This window comes from Danio rerio, chromosome 24 (assembly GCF_052040795.2).
Source record: "Danio rerio strain M-AB ecotype USA chromosome 24, GRCz13ab, whole genome shotgun sequence".
NCBI classification, from domain to species: Eukaryota; Metazoa; Chordata; class Actinopteri; order Cypriniformes; family Danionidae; genus Danio; species Danio rerio.
This window is the reverse complement of record NC_141044.1, coordinates 11,752,506-11,773,311: the sequence shown is the minus strand read 5'-3', so window position 1 is coordinate 11,773,311 and position 20,806 is coordinate 11,752,506. Positions and strand designations below refer to the sequence as shown.

At 33.6% G+C, this 20,806-nt stretch overlaps 2 protein-coding genes across 7 annotated transcripts in view; one reads left to right on the top strand and one right to left on the bottom strand.

Annotated features, from left to right (window-relative positions):
* Positions 1-6,477, top strand: part of myripb (myosin VIIA and Rab interacting protein b) — a 239,441-nt gene extending 232,964 nt beyond the window's left edge. For 4 of the 5 annotated variants that reach the window (XM_087308808.1, XM_087308811.1, XM_087308810.1 and 1 more), the window contains one exon: positions 2,371-6,477. In XM_087308808.1, the coding sequence (XP_087164934.1) occupies positions 2,371-2,432 (62 nt within the window). In that variant the 3' untranslated portion in view covers positions 2,433-6,477. 5 annotated transcript variants of the gene reach the window in all.
* Positions 6,478-8,062: 1,585 nt separating this feature from the next.
* Positions 8,063-12,262, bottom strand: prlh2 (prolactin releasing hormone 2). 2 transcript variants are annotated; one of them, NM_001366024.1, is given in 3 exon segments: positions 8,063-8,566; positions 11,515-11,718; positions 12,202-12,262. In NM_001366024.1, coding segments are annotated over 2 exon segments (354 nt in total). In that variant the 5' UTR covers positions 11,681-11,718; positions 12,202-12,262; the 3' UTR covers positions 8,063-8,378.
* Positions 12,263-20,806: the final 8,544 nt, after the last annotated feature.

Below are 20,806 nucleotides of genomic sequence, written 5' to 3'. Positions count from 1 at the left end.
TTATTGTTATCACCAAATCTTATTTAAAACAAAAAATACTGTAAAAGGTGTAATTATGTAAAAAACTATAATAATAAAAAAATATATATATAGTTGATTATTATTTTAAATTTGAGTTTATTAATTTAATGTTAAACCTAGGGTCCTATCATACACTACACTCTCAGAATCAAAGGTACACTGTCACTGGGGTGGTACCTTTTCAAAAGGTACACGTTTGTACTTAAAGGGTACATATTGGTACCTCAAAAGTATTTATTAGTACTTTTTTAATTAAAAAATTTAAGAGGAACACTTTTGTACCTTTTAGGTACTAATATGTCTCCTTGAGGTATTAATATAGACCTTTTAGGCACACAGTTGTTCCTCTTAAACAGGTTCCAACCTAGTGACAGCTCACATACCTTTATTTTTAAGAGTATAGGTGTAATGCGGCAGCAGGCGTAATTCAAGGATTAGTTGCTTATTTTAACCTGGTTCAAGTGTTATTTTCACATCCTGCACCACATTGTTATATAGCAAATGCACTTTTTGTGTTTATATGCATGTGCTGCAATGAAAAGGAGGTATTCTAAAGGCTTATTTATAATACTGCTGCAAGTGCGTGTGTATGGCCCTCCCTCTGGCCAATGCTGACCGCACCTCTCAAAAAAGTGCCTTCACGTTACAACGACGCGCAACTCAATCTCTGTGATTGGTTGGCTTGGTAGTGCTGATAAGTGTGTGCAGGGGTGAAAGATACGCAAACCCGTTAGAGCGAGTGTTTACAAGTGTCGAGTCCTGTGAAGGAGCTCCAGAACTTTTGTTTTGTGTTTAGCTTATGATTAAACTTGTGGCCCGTCCACTGGTTCCCGCTTTAGAATGAGTGAGTTCACATTAAGGTAGCATTCAGAAAAAACAAAAAAACAAAACACCCACGAAGAAACACAACAGAGAGGAACATAAAAACCTCACATGAAAACCAGCTAGCGTTTCAGAAGTGTTATTGCAGAGCAACACAAAAAGCATGCAGAAGTATAATGGTCCCTTTCCGATGAATGGTACAGTACGGTACAGGTCGGTACGGGTCACCTTTATCAGGCTTGCGTTTACACTGCCTAAATGGTAACAAGGGTATCGTCATGTAGGACTTTTTTTGGGCAGTCAGTAAAGAACCGCTCACACACACACACACACACACACACACACACACATCGTGAAATGTGGAAGTTTCTTTCTTTTCATTTGGCATGTGTTATAAAATTGCATAACACTCTCACTAGTCCTTACTCCTTATTTGCGTCTAAAACCTCAGTTTGTCACAGGGGCATGAATGAAATGTTCATAAGTTAAAGTGACCAGCCTTGGCTGGGTCAGTTGGCGTTTCTGTGTGGAATGCATGTTCTCCCTGCATTCGTGTGAGTTTCCTCCGGGTGCTCCAGTTTTCCCCACAGTCTAAAGACATTTGATACAGGTGAATCGGGCTGGCTAATTGTATGTTTGTGCGCGAATGAGTGTGTATGGCTTTCCTAGTGATGGGTTGCAGCTGGAAGGACATCCGCTGCGTAAAACATATGCTGTATAAGTTGGCGGTTAATTCTGCTGTGGCGACACCAAATTAAGAAGGTGAATGTCTTCATAGTTTGCATAGAAAAGACCCAGCTTCCAACCCAACTTTCAGAATAAATTAACGCTGATATTTTTTTATTGCGTGATAAGAGTCTCGTGTTAATGCAGCATGTTAACACTGACAATGGCCCAGCACTAATTTTTATATGTTTTATGTTTGGTAAAATAATTTCTAATTGCATCTTTAGTGATTTTTCGACTAATTATGCTGTCTTGTCCTAGGTGGATTTAGAGGTTTTTGCTAAAGAAGCACAAGTGAATTCAGCTGTGTTTGACGCCAAAGAAAATCTACCTTGTTAAAAACCAAAGAATTGTGTAAAAGTGACATTTTTGGAAAAAAAACGGCTATTTTATTTACTAGCTAATAACATTATCATTAGCTATAAAATAAAACTTCTGAACCTAATTATAGGAGCCTGATAGAAAATTCTTGTTTACCAAAAAAGTGGTCTGATGGATTTAGAGGATTTTGCATCTGAACTCTTTAAATATTTTTCATATTATAAATGCTTTTTACCTCCTATTAGGATTTTTACAGGAACAGTTTCTTCAATCAAATTATTAAAAAAAATTGATGAATGAATTAACTAAATAAAGGTGACTTAAATAAAAGTACATTTCAATATAGGCTAAGAGAGATAAATGTTAATCATAAAAGTTCATCACTGCAAAATATTATACTGAGACTATATTTACAGTTATTTCCCTGTGTTGAATAAAATGAAATGTTCTCTAAAGGTGTTCTGATTTTCATTTGCACAGAAAAGGAAGTCAAATCTGAGTCACAGATGAGATACGTAAGGCCATGGCAAGAGGATGTATGACTCTGTGATCCTCTAATAAGCTGTGTGGCTCCACATCACTCTGCTTCTGAATGCTAGGACCATCAGGCTGTTCCACGCTAGTGCCTTGCTCCAACTTCTGGTCCTCCAATTTGATTGGCACTAATGACTGATCACAGACCGTGTTGGGTTGATCTCACTTCTTACCCATAGAACTTTACCAAACCTTGGAACACCTCCAGTAACCAGGGGATTCAATTATTTCTCTCTGCCTTAATGGAGACCAAACTCCTACAACAAAGATCACAGAGGGTTGTAATTGTAGATTTAAATCGATGTAATTACTTGTATGTGTAACTGATGCACAGTAGTAAATGTTAACAATCTGGGACGTCACCTCCTGTTCTGTTTTTTTATGTTTGCTGGGTCGTGTATATGTTTGAAATCTGTATGTTAGATATGTTACTAAAGAAAACCTTGTGTTTATTTTCGCAAAAAGAGGCTGGAGCACATTCGGTAAAAGTCTTAAATGTGTGAAGTGTCAGAAAGTACACACTAAATACCTGCAGGACCTGTTTGATGTCACGTTTCTATTCTTTTCAAATATGGCACAAATATCTCAGGCTTCTTTTTTTCTGAAGGTCATTGTTTACTTAAAGGTGTATTCAACGTCTACAACAACTGTGAAATTCATCATGAGTTCATTTTTATTTTGTTAAAAAAATGTAAAGAAAAAGAAAGGAATAAAGGTGTGGCACCGTGGCTCAATAGTTAGCACTGCCACCTCACAGCAAGAAGGCCGCTGGTTTGAGTCCCAGGTGGACTAGTAGGCATTTCTGTGTGGAGTTTGGATGTTTTCTCCCTGTTCGTGTAGGTTTTCTCCAGGTGCTCCAGTTTCCCCCACAGCTCAAAGACATGCACTTTAAATAAATATGAGTGGCATCCGCTGTGTGAAACATATGCTGGAATAGTTGGCGGTTCATTCTGCTGTGGCGACCCCTGACAAATAAGGGATTAAGCTAAAGGAAAATGAATGAATAAAGATAGATTATTATATGAAAGCACTTAACCACCCTGCCATATGAGGAGGTTAAAAGTGTGCCGCAATGAATTCTACACCCTTGTATTTAAACCAACCTCATATGTCTGATGATCTTTTGAAAGCATCAGATCACTGCCATCTCAGTAAACACTTCATACATAATTTGTTCTTTATTGCCTTTATTGTATGCATTTTAAGTTACAATCCACTTAACAATGTATAGCTGAAATGATCATTATTTGAAATTCTATTACAATCAGTATTGTTTCTTAAGTGCAAATTGTTGTGCAGTTGAAAACCCTTGGGGATAGTTGTTATAACCATTATGGTACTATAGCTCAGTGTTATACCTGCATGCTTGTTAAAAGCCAATAGACCCTTTTCACATTTCTGGGTTTCTCAGTAGAAGGCATCATAGTTGGGTAAACTTACAGCTCAGTGAATGGGAGAGTACAACAAATGACTTTTTACAGTCCTATTTACTGAAATACTCCACGATGGTGTTATTAAGACTTTCCTGAAAAAGGAAAAAAAATGTGTGAGACTGATGACGGCAGCCAGACGAAAGAATAATGTCAGATTTACTCTCAAACCCATTGACACTGCATTAGAAACACCTCACACAAGCAGCAATTCGTCTTTTGTAATTTGATGCAAAGATGAAATAATGCAATCATAAATTCATATAAATGTTCATAAGTTTTTTTTTAATCAAAATATTAAAAACTTTTAAAGATTTAGGATTATGATGGCCAATGAACACATCATTACAGTCTTGTGAAAAGGGTCCATAATCAAAAAGCCATACAAACAATGTGTTTGATCACAACAGTATGTTCCTACAGAGATAATCATCATATGTATTATAATTACAACAGGTATGGATCGCTGTACCAGAATGCAAATCGCATAAGCTTAAAGGGGTAGTTCACCCAAAAATAAAAATAAAAATTGCCATCCCTCAAGTGATTTTAAACCTTTAAGTGTTTCTTTTTTCAATTGACAACTAAAAAAGATATTTTGAAATTTGGAAACCTGGAAAAACAAATACTATGGAAGTCAATGAGGTTTCCAGCATTTTCCAAAATAACTTTTTGTGACAACCACAGTGTAAGGGCCAGTCTCAATTCTGTTTTACCACTGAAGGCTTATATCATGTTATAATAATAATAATGTGGCAATAAGCTCCTAACTATACTGTGTTTGTTTACACCGTGGACAAATTCAAAATGTAAACACACGAAAACAACATTAACATTATAGCAGACACTGTAAAAAGCTCATTCCCAACCACTAGACTTTTCTGACAGGGTATTCGATTGTCATAGAGTGACAGAATGTTGTGTGACTAATATACAGGTGTTATTATTAGTGATTCTAGATAGATATAGATATGTTTTTATTTTAGCATTTTATTTTAAAGCATGACAGTAAAACAGAAACGCGATGTGTTTATGTTATGAATGACGTTATGAATGTATTAAAACATGTGCTTGTTGTAAAAATTTGAAATAATGACAAAAATACTTATTTGTGCATCTCCTGACTTCCGTGAGAAGCCTTACTGTCATTTTTAGATGGTGTATTCTGGGAAATTTTCTTACCCTTTGGTTTTGAGTGTGGTCCTTGTAAATCTCAGTTTCAAGGGCTAGCTAGCCCTTCCACCTAGCACTATGTCTTTAAGCTACAGAGAATTGGGACAACCCTTCCATTTCACATGAACGTGCAAAACAAGCGGTAGGTGGAAAGGGCAAGGGCTAAGGCAGGGGAGTCCAAACTCAATCCTGGAGGGCCGGTCTCCTGCAGATTTTAGCTCCAATTTGCCTCAACACACCTGCAAAGATGTTTCTAGAAAGCCTAGTAAGAGCTTGATTAGCTAGCCCAGGATTGTCTGATTGGAGTTGGAGCTAAACTAGAGTTTGGACATGCCTGGGCTAAGGGGTAGCATTGGGATTGGGCCTAAATAATGACATAATTTTTAGTTTTGGGTGAACTATCCCCTGTAAATGTATTATTGGGCAAGATTTATAGTGGTAAGCCAGGGGCTCTCTTTGAATACATTTAAGGAATAATTTATGAATAATTTAAGAATATTTTTTGCAGGCATGTCTATATTTTATGTACAACTGTGATATAAAATACTGCATCATATTGTCTGTGCTGCATAGTGGGTAGTCAGATCAAGGAAAGCTGCGGTTACGCTGGACTTTTCCCCCATAGACTTTCATTCATACGCACGTGAATGGGTCAGACCGGAAACGTAAGCTCGTGCAACAAGTTTCACAATTCACTGCGTTGCAAAGTTCAAGCATGGTGAACTCTGACCGGCAAAATCACATCACTTGACTGCGTGAGACAAATCGATGATCAATCATGACCTCTGGACAGAAAATTTTAAATATGGACCAATCGCTTGCTTTTTTAAATGTCTAATTACTACAGAATTTTCAAACTCTAGTGTGACCGCAGCTTAAGTTTGATATTTTTAGTTACCTTTAAATATTCCACAGAACTGTCTTCTTGTTTTGAGCCAATAGAGAATAAATTAGTATGTTAAGACTCCATTTGCACCATACTTTGCCTTCTTCATTCTCTTCTCTACAAAGGAGCTATTCAGCTTTCATACTATCAAACGGGTCCTGCTCCTCGTTGTTGTCTATGGCAATGTCTGTGTATAGAAGCATGCATCACTTTGTTTCTAATAGATGTAAGCAGAAAAAAAGTCCCATGAAAAGCACAGTCTTAAAATTTGAATTGTCTTACAGTGTCATGTATTTTTCTAATTGAATAGTCTAATGCATATTTACATATGAATGAAATGTTATTCGGATATCAAAGACTCTTAACTGTTTTTTGGGGGTTGTCATGAATGAAAGGGCATTAGCTAATGTCAGAAAACTCTGTGTGTTTTAAGCAAAGTGTAAAAAAAAGAAGAAAATGTTCTGTAGTGAAAAGAAAGCAAAGCCAATGAATTCTCGTGCCAAATTTGTTCTGATACAAACAGTGTTCAAATAAACATGAATAAAGTTTGCATTCCTGAAAAGACTCAGAGATGTTTGCATTTTCTTTGGTGGAACTTATTTTAACCATTTTATTTTTATTTAAATGTAAAGCAAAGTTTGCATAATCCATTACAGTGAACTACACCAATAAGAGAAAAACAGATACATTTGTGGATTTATTTATTAATATAGATTGCATTTATAATATGTACAGATATTTGTCACTTGCCAGTCAGTTTACTTGAAATGAATATTGAGGCCCACTTACAAATCTGATATATGGCAGTATTTGCAAATGACATGTATGACATTTTGGTTTCACATATAAATGTGCCATATATGCAGCACATATTTTGGAATATTGCAAAAATGGCCGCTTACACTCATATACACTACTAATCAAAAATTTGGGGTCAGTAGGATTTTTAAATGTTTTAAAATAAGCTTATTCTGCTTAACAAGGCTGCATTTATTTAATAAAAAAAGTAAAAATTGTGAAATGTTACTTCACTATAAAATAACTGTTCGACGTAGCTACAATTTTAATTGAATAATTTGTTCAAGTGATTTTAAAGATAATTTTTTAGCTTCATCTTCCCAGTCACATTATTATTTCAGTCACACGATCCTTCAGAAATAATTCTCATATTAAGTATTATTCTTTTTCGTATTATTATTATTATTATCATTATTATTATTAATGGTAATATTAATAAAAGCAATAATGACTGGAGTAATCATTTCATCTGAAACTACAGTAAGTAATAAATATTTAATAAATATTTAACAATTTAACTTTTTTTTATATAAATGTCGCCTTGATGAACAGAATAATTTTCTTTAAACTATTAAATAATATTAATTAAAAAATAAATAAATAAAAATTGACCCCAAACTTTTGACCGGTAATGTATGTATGTATGTATAATTATATGTATAATATGTATAATTTTTCTAGGTTGGTAATGCAAATTGGTACATATACAGTATTTGCAAATGTATTAGCTATAATTTTCATATATAAAGAGTTTAGATGCAAAAGCCTCTAAATGCCATCTGAATTTGTCTTCCTAAATTTGCATTTTAATCAGCCTCCTATGTTTATGGTCAGCTATTTCACTTTAAAGGCAATGAAAATCTTACAAGTGAAATAACTGGCCATAAATACAGAATCCTGAATTTTTTTTTAATTTTCGTAGAAAATTGATTATTTTTCCCCAATTTCTGTTACACGGAGAGAAGGGTTTTTTCAACACATTTCTAAACAAAATAGTTTTAATAACTCATTTCTAATAACTGATTTATTTGATATTTTCCATGATAACAGTATATAATATTTTACTAGATATTTTTCAAGACACTTCTATACAGCTTAGTGACATTCAAAGACTTAACTAGGTTAATTAGGTTAACTAGGCAGGTTAGGTTGTAATTGGATAAATCATTAAACCCATAGGGTAAAACAATCATATATATATATATAGCTTAAAGGGATTAATAATTTTAACCTTAAAGTAGTTTTTAAAAAAATAAAACTGCTTTTATTCTAGCCAAAATAAAATAAAACTTTCTCCAGAAGAAAAAATATGATCAGACATTCTGTGACAAGATTCTTGCTCTGTAAAACATCATCATATCTATTTTTTAATTCAAAGGGGGGGCTAATAATTCTGACCAGCTCTATATCTGTCATTCCAATGGTTAAAAAGCTCCATATGTAAGCACTCATTAATATACATTACAATATTTTTAACAATATTACATATTTTTTATAAATTCCAAATATGAAAGTATTATCTCATATATGTCATTTGCCTGTTTTCCATGTATAATCTTTCCATATGGGGATGCACACAGCCAGGGAGAGAATGAGAAAACTATGATTAGTTATACACACTAATACATTAAAATATTACAGAAAGCAGGTGGCTGTAATCAGTTGCATCACGGTAACCAGTCTGACTCCTCCTGTGCCAGCGCGCTCTGCAAGCTCTCCTTATTCCTGAGTGTGTTCAATAGGAGCTCCAGTGATTTGACCACCGGCTGCAGACCACCACCACTTTGTCTCTTCCCAAACCGTCCAATGGGTCTCACACCTCGTCCCACATACCAGAACGGATCGATCTCTGGACCTTATTGGGACAGGTCAGAGCACATCTTAGTATTACTAGTACGTATTTGATGTATAGGTGAAAAAATTAGAAATATTTATGGTTTGAAATCAAAAATGAATCTGATTGTAGATTCACTTGAACATGAAATAGATTATTATTTAAATACATTGCAAGTATTTTATGTGCTTGTAATACAGATAGAAAATCCATTAAAACAATGTTATAGTGCTTTTAATAATTGAGCTTCTATTAAAGATTATCTAAAAACATTTTAACACTTGAAAAATGATTTTAAAAAACTTTATTTTATTCAGGTCGAAGATTGAATCACCAACGAAGGCAAGGCACGTTTATTTATACACGACATTTCATACACTCAAAGTGCTTTAACAAGAATAAAAGAAACAAGTATAAGAAATAAAAACAACAAAAAATAAAAATGATTAAAAACTGATCAAAATTTTAAGGTTTTTAAGGGATGAAGCAATGAAAGATATTAACTAATTGACTAAAATTTTGCAGTTGTGGTTTTATTTGTTCATATTTTTTAAAGTACTATAAAAAGTGGTAATTGGCTAATACAATGATAACTTTTTACAATGATAACTTTTTTGTTTTGCATTTATTGTCCCATGATCAGTTGGACACAGTCAAAATATAGATGTTTTTACAGTAAAATATTTTATATTTAAAATAAAGTCTTGAAATGTTAAGGTGTCTTAGTTGTGTTTCATGTGAAAACATTTTGATTAAATCATCATCTGAACTTTTACTATTCGATTTTTATATCAGTACATTTTAAGCTACAAAGCAGATTTAAGTCTGGCATTTAGTGTCTTGAACTATGATATAAATGCACTTAAAGCTGTTAGTGAGAGGTTTCTTTTCAGTTAGTTTAGCTAGAATTTGTTTTTACATTCTATGAGTTATTTTTATAACTATGATGGCATTTTTAAATTATATTTTTAAATAAATTTAATAAATAGTTATTAAAATACATATTATTATACCATAGTTTAGAATATTTGTATAATGCATTTCAGTATAATGTACACTGCAAAAAAAAAATGCTTCTCTTGTTACTTTTGTCTTGGTTCTAGTTAAAATATCTACAAAAATAAAATTAAAACAGAAGCATTTTCTAAACAAGTAAAATAAAATCTTGGTTCTAGTTAAAATATTTACAAAAAAAATCAAAAAGCATTTTCTAGATAAGTAAAAAAAATTATTCTTGTTGTTTTTTAAAAATAATAAATCCTTAAAACAAGAACACAATCTGCCAAGTAAAATAATCTTGTTTTAGATTAAAAATAACTCCATTGGCAAATTATTTTTGCTCATAATTTTGACTTTTTTGGAAACAATATTTTTATTTGTCTAAAAACACTTGGTTTGAAAATTTTCAGGAATAATAGCAATACAAGAATAATTTTGTTTTGCAGTATAATGTATGATGACATTTTTTTTTAAAAGCACAAACATCTAAGAGCAGCTCTTCTGCCAGCCATTCTTGCATTCATTTGTCAAAGTCTTTTGAAGCTTTTAAATGAACAAAGTTCATTACGATGAAAAAAAAAAAGAATTAAATGAAACTTACTTCTGTTATCGACGTTGTGGATGATGTAGAGGTCAAAATATAAATTGTTTAATGTTTTTACAGTAAAATATTTTGTAAGTTAAATTAAGTTTTATTAATGTTTCATGTGAAAACATTTTAATTAAACCATTAGCTGACCTTTTACTATTTGCATTTTTCTATCAGTACATTTTAAGCTACAAAGCAGATTTAAGTCTGTTTAAGTTAAGACAATAATACAAAATAACTTTTATGCTAATATTGGCACCCTTTTTGATCTTTAGAAATAACAGAATGTTATTGCAGCCCCAAAACATTTTGTTTACATATTTAAAAATAAAAAAAAATCATTCTGTTTTGAAATACCATAAATGTCATAAATCTTCATTTTTGAGTGCACTGCACCTTTATTTAATTTTATACGGTTAACATGGAAATATGAAATAATTTTTAATGAACACAGCTTTGTGCTTAGCCAATAACGTAATAAACTGGAACAAAAGTAATTGATTCATAAAACCAAACACTGTTAAACACCCAAAATGATTTCAAAGTCAGGGTAAATGTCAGAATGACTAGCAGAGGAAAGCCTGCTTCACAGTAAAATATAGTTAATTCTACAAGACAATACTGTAAAATTACAGTAATGGACTTTACTTAGTAAGATTACGCTATATGGCTGAGATTTCACAATAATTTAATGTAACAAACCTACCTCACGGTTATTTGATGTGAATTTACATACATTATTTTACTATTATTTTATTTACTATTATTATTTTACATAATTTTATTTTTTACCATGTAGAATATCTGTATAATGCATTTCAGTCCGTACACTGCAAAAATGCTTCTCTTGTTACTTTTGTCTTGGTTCCAGTTAAAATATTTACAAATATAAAATTAAATCGTGATGCATTTTCTAGACAAGTAAAAAAAAATGTTATTCTTGTTGTTTTCAAAAATACTAAATCCTTAAAACAAGAAAAAAAGCTGCAAAATAAAATAATCTTGTTTTAGGTTTAAAAAAAACTCAATTGGCAGATTATTTTTGCTGTTATTTATATTCTTTTATATATATTTCTGAAAACAAAATTTTTATTTGTCTAAAAAACACTTCTTGATTTGAACATTTTGAGAGACTAGTAACAAGACAAGAATATATATATATATATATATATATATATATATATATATATATATATATATATATATATATATATATATATATATATATAATTTATTTGCAGTATAATGAATATTTTTTAAAAACATGAACATCTGGCAGCTCTTCTGCCAGCCATTCTTGCATTCATTTGTCGAAGTCTCTTGAAGCTGTTACATGAATGAAGTTCATTACGATGACAAAAAATAATTAAATGTAACTTACTTCTGTTATCGACGTTGTGGACGATGTGGAGGTCATGTTCGACTGTGGTGCCGTGTGCAGAGGTCTCAGAGGCGGACAGAATGAGCAGCAGCAGGAATGCAACCATCCCCAAGTGCGAACCAATCAGGCACTTAGTCACAGGCTGAGTGAAGGCGGTGAGCAGCATGCTGAATCTAATACAGGGCAATGCACGACACACAACAGCTGCATGAAAACAAGAACAATATAGGCTGTATTTTATTCAGACATTAATATAATATAACATAATATAATATAATATATTATAATATAATATAATATAATATAATATAATATAATATAATATAATATAATATAATATAATATAATATAATATAATATAATATAATATAATATAATATAATAGCAGATAATTTAGATTGCTTTAAGGAAAAACTTACTAAATTTTGACGATGTGTTTCTGAAAACAAAACAATATTTTCCACTTATCTAAAAAAATTTGTTGATTTAAGAAAACGTAGATATTTGGACTAGAAACATGAAAAAAATTTAAATAAGAAAATGTTTTTTACATTTTAAGACCCATTAAAGTTGATTTAAAGGTAACATCATGTAGAAACTACCAATTTCAGACCAAAATCAGGTCCAATTTCTGATAAGAAATGACTTTTAGTAATCACCTTTGTTGATTAAATCTGTAAGACTTACATGTGTCTTTGGACGTGTGCTCTTCAGCAGCAGGTATTTTTGAGGTTGGAGTCTCTTCTTCAATCCAAGTAATTCAGGAATGTGAAGGTTTCCTGCTTATATATCACACTGAGACCGTCACAGAATGGATTAGATCACGTCAATCTCACAGGACATCCTTCCTTACACACACACACCTCCCACTTCTTCCTCTCCTCTTTTATCCACATCAGCATCCTCACTCCTTTGATCCCTTGACTTGGATCCATCACACTGAAAGAGTGATGAGATTCAGCTTGTCTATTTAGACACACCCTAAAGCACTTTGTCAGAGATTTTCTGACATACAGGCACAGTTTATGAGGACCCTCCATTGGTGTATTGTATTATTATATCGCCTTATCCTCACCCTATCCCTAAACCCAACCCTAACAGGAAACCTGTGGCAAATTTCAATAGTATCTAACCGCAGACTTGCATATGCAAGCTGAGACATGCAGTCTCAGACACAATGCACTCAATGGAGCTAGGGATGTCACCGTGAGGGGTAGGGTTAGGGGCGGGGTTGGGTTGGGTGTGTGCATTGCATCTGCACCAGGTCTGCTCCCAGACCCTTCACTCAAATTTATGTGAAGATTTTGAATACGAAAAGCTAGATTTTTAGCCATTTTAATATGCGAGGACACAGGACATGTCCTCATAAACCAGCTCAACATTGTAATATGTTGCATTTGACCTTGTAAACCACCAAAACCAGTACACACATGCAACTTATTTAACACGACGGCAGCCATTTAAGACGGTTGACGTTGTCCATCTACAAGAATGTGACAGAGACTGCATAATGAGCCCTTAGAGGAGAAAAAGCTAGCAATTTCTAACTACAGCTGATCAAATTATTATTAAACAGGCAAGTGACATTCTAAGTAGATCTCTCTCCTTTGTATCTTGTAGTGCTGTATTTTTATACGATATATTCAGTGCTTAATTTGTGAACTGCAAAGTTCCGGAACAGATCAGGGTAACGGATCCGACATGTTACCCGAGGATGGAGAGGTGTCATGCACGAAAGTGAAGAGGGTTGAGAAAGAAGTAAAAGTGAAAAGCGGACGGGGAAGGAAGGCGGTTGAGGAGGGGGATCAGTAAAATGAGGTGCCGGATCAGATTTCAGCAGTGCTATATCCAGATCTAACGTGCTCCAGCACAAATTAAGCCCTGCATATAATTGTTGTGTATTGAGGGTGACATGGGACTCACATATCAGGATTGTATGTATTTTGTGTTGGGCACTCCTTTTATAACCCTGAGTTACTTTTTGGTTGGCCATTTATTTGTTTCTTATGAGTCTCCTGTTTTAGTAATTGCATACTAATTCAGTAAAAAGAAAGAAAGAAAAAATGTGTGCATGTGTTTATTGATTTTCCTTATCTCAACCACAACAGCAATCTGGTGGTGTTTGCACTGCTTTGCTTTTTCAGGATTAATTATTGTGATCTCCCAACTGCAAAAGAGAAATACTAATGTCTAGACTGATGACATTTCATGTCATTCAACCTTATAATCTTAAAATGTCAGCAAAATGTCCATTTTGTAATCACTTTAAATATTGCGCTAGAGAATCATTCAAATATAGCTCTAAAGTGACATTGTCAGCTGCAGCTGTAAAGAAATGGCGGAAGAAAGTAGTTCCTCATAAAAATGATTTTTACACTCTCCATGTTTGATTTGCTTTTTCATATACACGATTATCCCGTCGAACTGTTGTATGAACGCAATATCACACTCATAGCCGTGGGATTGGGCTGTATATCAGCACTGGTGGGACATTAGGAACACAATAAACGGCCACATCGCATTGCTACTCGTGTAATAAACGTGTCTGTTACACACACACACACACACACACGCAAAGACACATGTTTTATCACAACCAAATAAAATAAAATCATGTTAAATAATGTTATATAATGACAGTTATATAAGATTAAATTAATTGTTAAATAAATGTTAAATAAAGTACAGGAATATAAAATAAGGATTTATCAATTATCAGTATCCATGAAGTCCCAGTGGCTTCTAGAATCAGCCAGTAGTGAGCATCTGGTGTAGATCTGATGATGTGGAAGAGATAACAACCCCAGCCAAAGCAGAAGCGTACTGTATAAGGTCTAAATCCATCAGCATTTATTACTATCCATAATGATATTACAAATATGAGATGTTCCCATTCCAAACAGATGCAGCACATCCAATAAGATGCAAAAGATGAGATGGTGAGATGTTCAGGCTTTGCTGTTGTTCCAATAATCTGTCATTAAGATTGTGTGTGTGTGTGCGTGTGTGTTTGCCTGTGCATGTGTGAGTGTGCATGTGCGTGTGCGTGTGCATGCATGTATGTTATGCTGGTATGCTATGTTGTAAATGAGGGCATTTGGTTGACAAAAAAAGCTGTCAGATACTAAAAATGTTATCAATGATTAATTAATTAAAAAACTCAAACTGTAAATTAATAATTTAATAGAGATTTTTGTTGTTTGAATCTATAAATTGCATACAAATACATATAGAAACAAATCATTACAATAACAGAAAATAATATACATAAACAACACAGTATATTGTTTCTAACTACAAAAATTATGAAGATTTGTCAACATTAAAGAAAACATTGATGAATCACAAACTGCATAACTGTTAATCAACAGAATTAATACATTTTAAAAATATTGCACATTTGCACACAAAAATAATGCACATTTAAGGTTTGATTTTTTTTTGTACCAGGCCAGCCCTGAACCATTTACAACGGCAACATATTTCATTCAGTTTGGTAACATTCTGTTCTTTTGCCATCCATACAGACACATTGTTTGACAATCGTGCTAACTATAAGTGTTTTAATCACATACTTTATTGACTTTTCTGTAATATTTTGGTTCATTTATTTATTTAAATATCAGTTTAAAAAGCATGGTGATGCTTTAAAAAAAGGAAGGGTTAGATTTCTAAAATACAAATTGACGACAATTAACAGTTAGTTAGTTAGTTAGTTAGTTAGTTAGTTAGTTTCAACATTTACAAATACAGATTTACAATTATAATTTGTATCTTAATGAATGCACTTTGAACTAACGTTAAAATCACGAACAAGAAAAATATAGTCAGTAATACAAATTTAATTATCAAATAAATGATTCAATAATAACTACAATTATCTGCCTATTATTACAATATTGGCAGTTTATTTGTACTCAAAAAGAACTAATTTATCATGATCTTATCCCAGCAGACAAACATCATAAGACAATAATCTTAGGTTAGATTTAGGTCACCGGTGTCTAAGGACAATGTTATTTTGACATCCAATAACAACGTGACAAGTCGTTGATATTTGGTTGATTTTAGGTTGTGTTGGAAGGTGACCAAAATACAACCTTGAGCCAACATCCTTATCCAATGTCATATTGATATCAAGTACTGACGTTTATTCGTGAAGTATGGCAACCAAAATCCAACGTCTAATAGACTTCATATTGGTAATGTTCACGTCAAGCTGTATTATCAACGTCAAGCTGTAACATCATTAGATGTTGATATTTTGTTGGTTTTAGGTTGCACTGGAAAGTAACCAAAATGCAACGTCTGTTCAACATCGTACATTGATGTCAATACAATTTTCATTTTCAAACAAAATCCAACATCCCACTATGTTGTGGTACAACGTTAATCTGACATCATAATGACATCCTGTGCCTGCTGGGATCCTCCATCCCTAATCCTGCCCAATACCACTACTATTTTAATAACTTTTTACCTCTTACCTGTGACTGGGACACTTAAGTTTATTAGTTGTTTTTCTTCACAGATAAGATTTCTTCAATTTGGTCTGGAATTGTTAGCTATGATATTGTTTTTCGTGAACCGGATGTGTTCCTATACTGCACTTGTTATTTTCACACTTGTTTCTCTTGTGTGTCTGACTGATACAGTAGGCCGGATAAAACTTAACAGCTGTCCATTGGATATTTTCCCAGGTTTTTTAAGCTAGCCTTTGAGATTATTGTGCCTATAGGATTTTGTCCATTGTTAATAGGAGTCTTGTTTCTGGAGTGATGCCTTCATAATTGAAACATGCCATAGTGCAGCCTCTTCTGGAAAAAAAGACAAATTTGGATAAATCTGTGCTGTCCAATTTTAGACCTATTTCAAAACTACAATTTTTATCTACGATCTTGGAGAAAACTGTTTTAACACCACTACATAGTCTGCACTGCTACGTGTGATGAATGACATTTTATTGTTTAGGTACTCGGGCACTCTATGATCCTCATGCTTTTTGACTTTACTTTTTGACACTATAGATCTTTATTTCCTGTCTTGAGAAATTGGTGGGGTTCCAGGGTTCTGCTCTTAAATGGTTTTGATCTTATTTGTTGTTCAGACCTTTTCATCCTCCAGACCCCTGACATGTGGCGTTCCACAAGGGTCTATCCTTGAACCTATTTTATTTTATTTTTAATTTCTTCATAGGATCTATTTTCGGTAAATGTGGGGTGGCTTTTAATTTTTATGCTGTCGAAATTCAGATTTATGTCCCTCTCAAAAATAACAATAAAAATGGCCTTGACTCCCTTACTAAATGTTTAATTAAGGTTAAGACCTGGCTGTCGTCAATTTTTTATTTTTATTTTTTTCAATGAGAAAAAAAACTTAGCTGGTCTGGTTTGGGCATCCTGTCCCTCTGGAATTATTAGGTTTTGGTGAGCTATTAACTTATCAAAAACCTGTTGTTAGGTACCTAGGGTTTCAGTTTAATAGTGATCTGAAATTTAAAAAACAAGTCAATTTTGTTGTTAAATCCAGTTTCTTTCCATTTAAGTAATTTCTCTCTTTTAATGACCTTGAGAAGGTGATTCATACTTTTATTTTGGGAAGACTTGACTATTGCAACTCTTTGTATGTACATTGTAAAACCCAAAAGGTTAAGGTAACAAACTGTTTAAGGAAACCGATTGCAACAAACCATTTAGGTTCAAAACTAATCCTAATGAGAACTGTGAACTTAATCCATTTGGGTAAACGAAGCAATTTGAGCACAGTCAAACCTGAAAAATAATAAGAACTCAAACCAACTGAGTACTGTAAAACCCAATAAGTTAAGGCAACAAAAACTGTTTGAGTAACCGTTTTGAGTAAAAAAAAAAAAAATCTATATGAGTACTGTGAACTTACTCCATTTAAGTTGAAGTAATGTGGTATTTAATTAACTCATTACCTTCAAAACTTTTTTCAAATGAGTAGAATTAACTTTTAGTAAAGTTTGTGTTTACTACACTCATTTCATTTGATAAAGTTGACTGTTGGGTTTTACAGTGAGGGTATAAGTCAAAATGCCCTTATTAGATTGCCATTAGTCCAAAATGCGGCTGCGAGACTTCTGACAGAGACTCGCACGTATGAGCACATATCCCTAGTTCTTTCCTCTCTGGGCTGGCTGCCTGTGAGGTCATGGGTTGATTTTAAATGAATAATTTTTGTTTTTTAATTTTGAAATGATCCAGCACCACCTCGTACATGGTGCTGAATATAATCTTGATAGGTCAGTAAAGTCTTCTGATCAGTTTTATTCTTTTTGTACCAAGGTCCTGGTGTAAGTGAAGTGGGGACCGGGCTTTTGCTGTTATCGCCACAAAACTCTGGAACAAGCTTCAGACACGCTCCAACTTTATCTGTTTTTTAAAACGCTTCTGAAATTGCATCTTTGTTCCCTAGCATTTGAGCCTTTTAAATGTTGAGGGGTTTGCCTTATGTTTTAAATGTTATGTATGTGATACAGGATTCATTTTAATTAGTATTGATTGAGTTCAGCAATTTGGGCAACGTTGTGTTGTAAAAAAATTTGCCATATAAATAAACTAGTGCATGTTCTCCCCATGTTCGTGTGGGTTTCCTCCAGGTGCTCCGGTTTCCCCCACAGTCCAAAGACATGCGGTACAGGTAAATTGGGTAGGCTAAATTGTCCGTAGTGTGTGAATGTGTGTGTATGGATGTTTCCCAGAGATGGGTTGTAGCTGGAAGGGCATCCGCTGAGTAAAACATATGCTGGATAAGTTCGGCGGTTCATTCCTCTGTGGCGACCCCACATTAATATGGACACTAAGCTAAAAAGAAAATGAATGAATAAAATAAACTAACTAAACTAAACTTGCAAGACTACAGTAAAAGTGACATAGATAATAGTAGTGAAAACTGTATACCTGGCTTAAAATAAAGTGTGAAACTTGCTGCTAGTAATGTTGCTTTGCTGCTAGTAATGAACTTTCAAGCTTGCAAATGGAATACTATAAAAAATTAAGGTTCCAATTAATCAAAAGTTTTAACCAAAACATTTATACAAATCAAATATTTGTCAAATAAAATTGTGAAACGGGTCACAATATTAGACACTGAATCCCTCTCTTTTAAATCATCCAAACAGTAAATTAAATAATTTGAGTGAACAGTGTTTCAGAGTTTTTCATGAACTTTTTCTCGTTTGTGTTTGCCAGTGTGGATTTCATTGAGACTGTGCGTTTGAAAGATTTACTCAAAGGTTTCACCTCAAAGAGACAGCGAGATTAATCAATCTCATTCACCCCGTGCTGTTTTAGGAGCTTTTGGGGTGTAAATCTTAGCCTACACAGAGAGTGGGTTGAAACGGGCATTGATCAACTGTAGTTTTCTCTGTGAACTTTAGGCTAACAGCCATGCTTGCAAACTGTTCAATGAGCGATTACGTGTGTCTAACCAGCGTGGGTGTGGGTGTGTGTGAGCTGGCATGATTCTCAGACAATTATTGCGAAGGGGTTATACATGATCTTTAAAAAGCCACCTATGGCAATCATTCATTTGCATGTGTTTATTAATTGATAATCTACAGAGATACTTTATTTCACATAATAAACTTTTATGATCATGTTGTTTAAAATACATTCATGCTACACAGTTTTTTCATGACTGTAAAGTCTAGGGACAGGTTGTCACTGTATTCTTATAATAACATCAAAAAGTCACATTTTAATGTGCTTTCCATTTAATGCTGTTGAAAAGCCTTCCACAAGAGACATTCTATTGCATAATAATAATCACACTGTAAAAGCTTCTTCTAAAGCACGAATAAAAAGCTTAGTCTGTGTTGTTTTCCTAAGCAACAGTCACGTTCACCATCTTTTTGCAGTTTGATATAGATTTTTTTTGTCTTGTGTCGAATGCTATATTAAAAACAGCTCATTATTTCAGTCTTGTCACAGCACTAAGATTTTCAGTGGCTCCTCTTCATTGCCATCACTGTCCTTGATCTTCCCAAAATATCCAACAATCAATATTAGATGTCTGTGACATCATTAAAAATATTCAAAATTTCAAAACGGAAAATAAACTCCAGGTTGCGTGTTTAAAATTCACTTTATGAATTTTAATTTGCTTTGTTGTTTTCTATAATTTACCACTGTATTACTCTATTGTATACAGTGCATCCGAAAAATATTCATAGCACTTTGCTTTTTCCACATTTTTTTATGTTACAGTTATTCCAAAATGGATTAAATAAATGTATTTCCTCAAAATTTTACACACAATACCCCGTAATGACAATATGAAAAAGATTTTTTGAAATTGTTGCAAATTTATTAAAAATAAAAAAGGTGAAAAATCCCTTGAACATAAGTATTCACAGCCTTTGTTCAATACTTTGTTGATGCACCTTTGGGAGCAATTATAGCCTCAAGTCCTAATGAATATGATGCCACAAGCTTGGCACACCTGTCTTTGGGAATTTTTGCCTATTCCTCTTTGCAGTACCTCTCCAGCTTTATCAGGTTGGATGGGAAGCGACGGTGAACAGCCATTTTCAGACCTCTCTAGAGATGTTCAATAGGATTTAGGTCTGGGCTCTGGCTGGTCCACTCAAGGTCATTCACAGAGTAGTTGTGAAGCCGCTCCATTGGTATTTTGGCGATGTGCTTTGGGTCATTGTCCTGCTGGAAGATGAACTGTTGAGTTCAAGAGCACTCTGAAGCAGGTTTTCATTCAGGATGTCTCTGTACATTGCTGTGTTCATCTTTCCCTCTATCCTGAGTAGTCTTCTAGTTCTGTTCAGTAGAGCCTGGCAGCAGATTTGCACTTGCACCTCCAGGTTTGCATGCTCGGACTTGTATGCTCAGGAAACAACATTTCCTCTGCAAGTGACGTAATTTACAATCACCACATGTGGCTGCTTGCATGAAAATCCTTCTGTAATTTAACTTAAAGGTGTCCCTGAGGCAAAAAAATCTCTGAGGTAACGGATTTCATTAAGATCGTTGCAACAAACTTATTATCTGTCACCCTTACTCAAGTGCCTTTTTTTTCTAAGCGTTTCACTGTAATTTTTGGCAACAAAATGCGATGGCCACCACAGTTGCTAGTTACATAAACAGATCAAAACAAACCACGAATGCTTGCCTTACAACAGCTCTGCAGTACTGTTACACATCATCTGTGTCGCTTTCTTTCCGTTAAGTGAGTGGAAGAACTGTGGAAGAATACATTGTGTGTATATTTAGACCTGATAGTTAATATAAATAAATAATATGTTTTGCTGGTATGA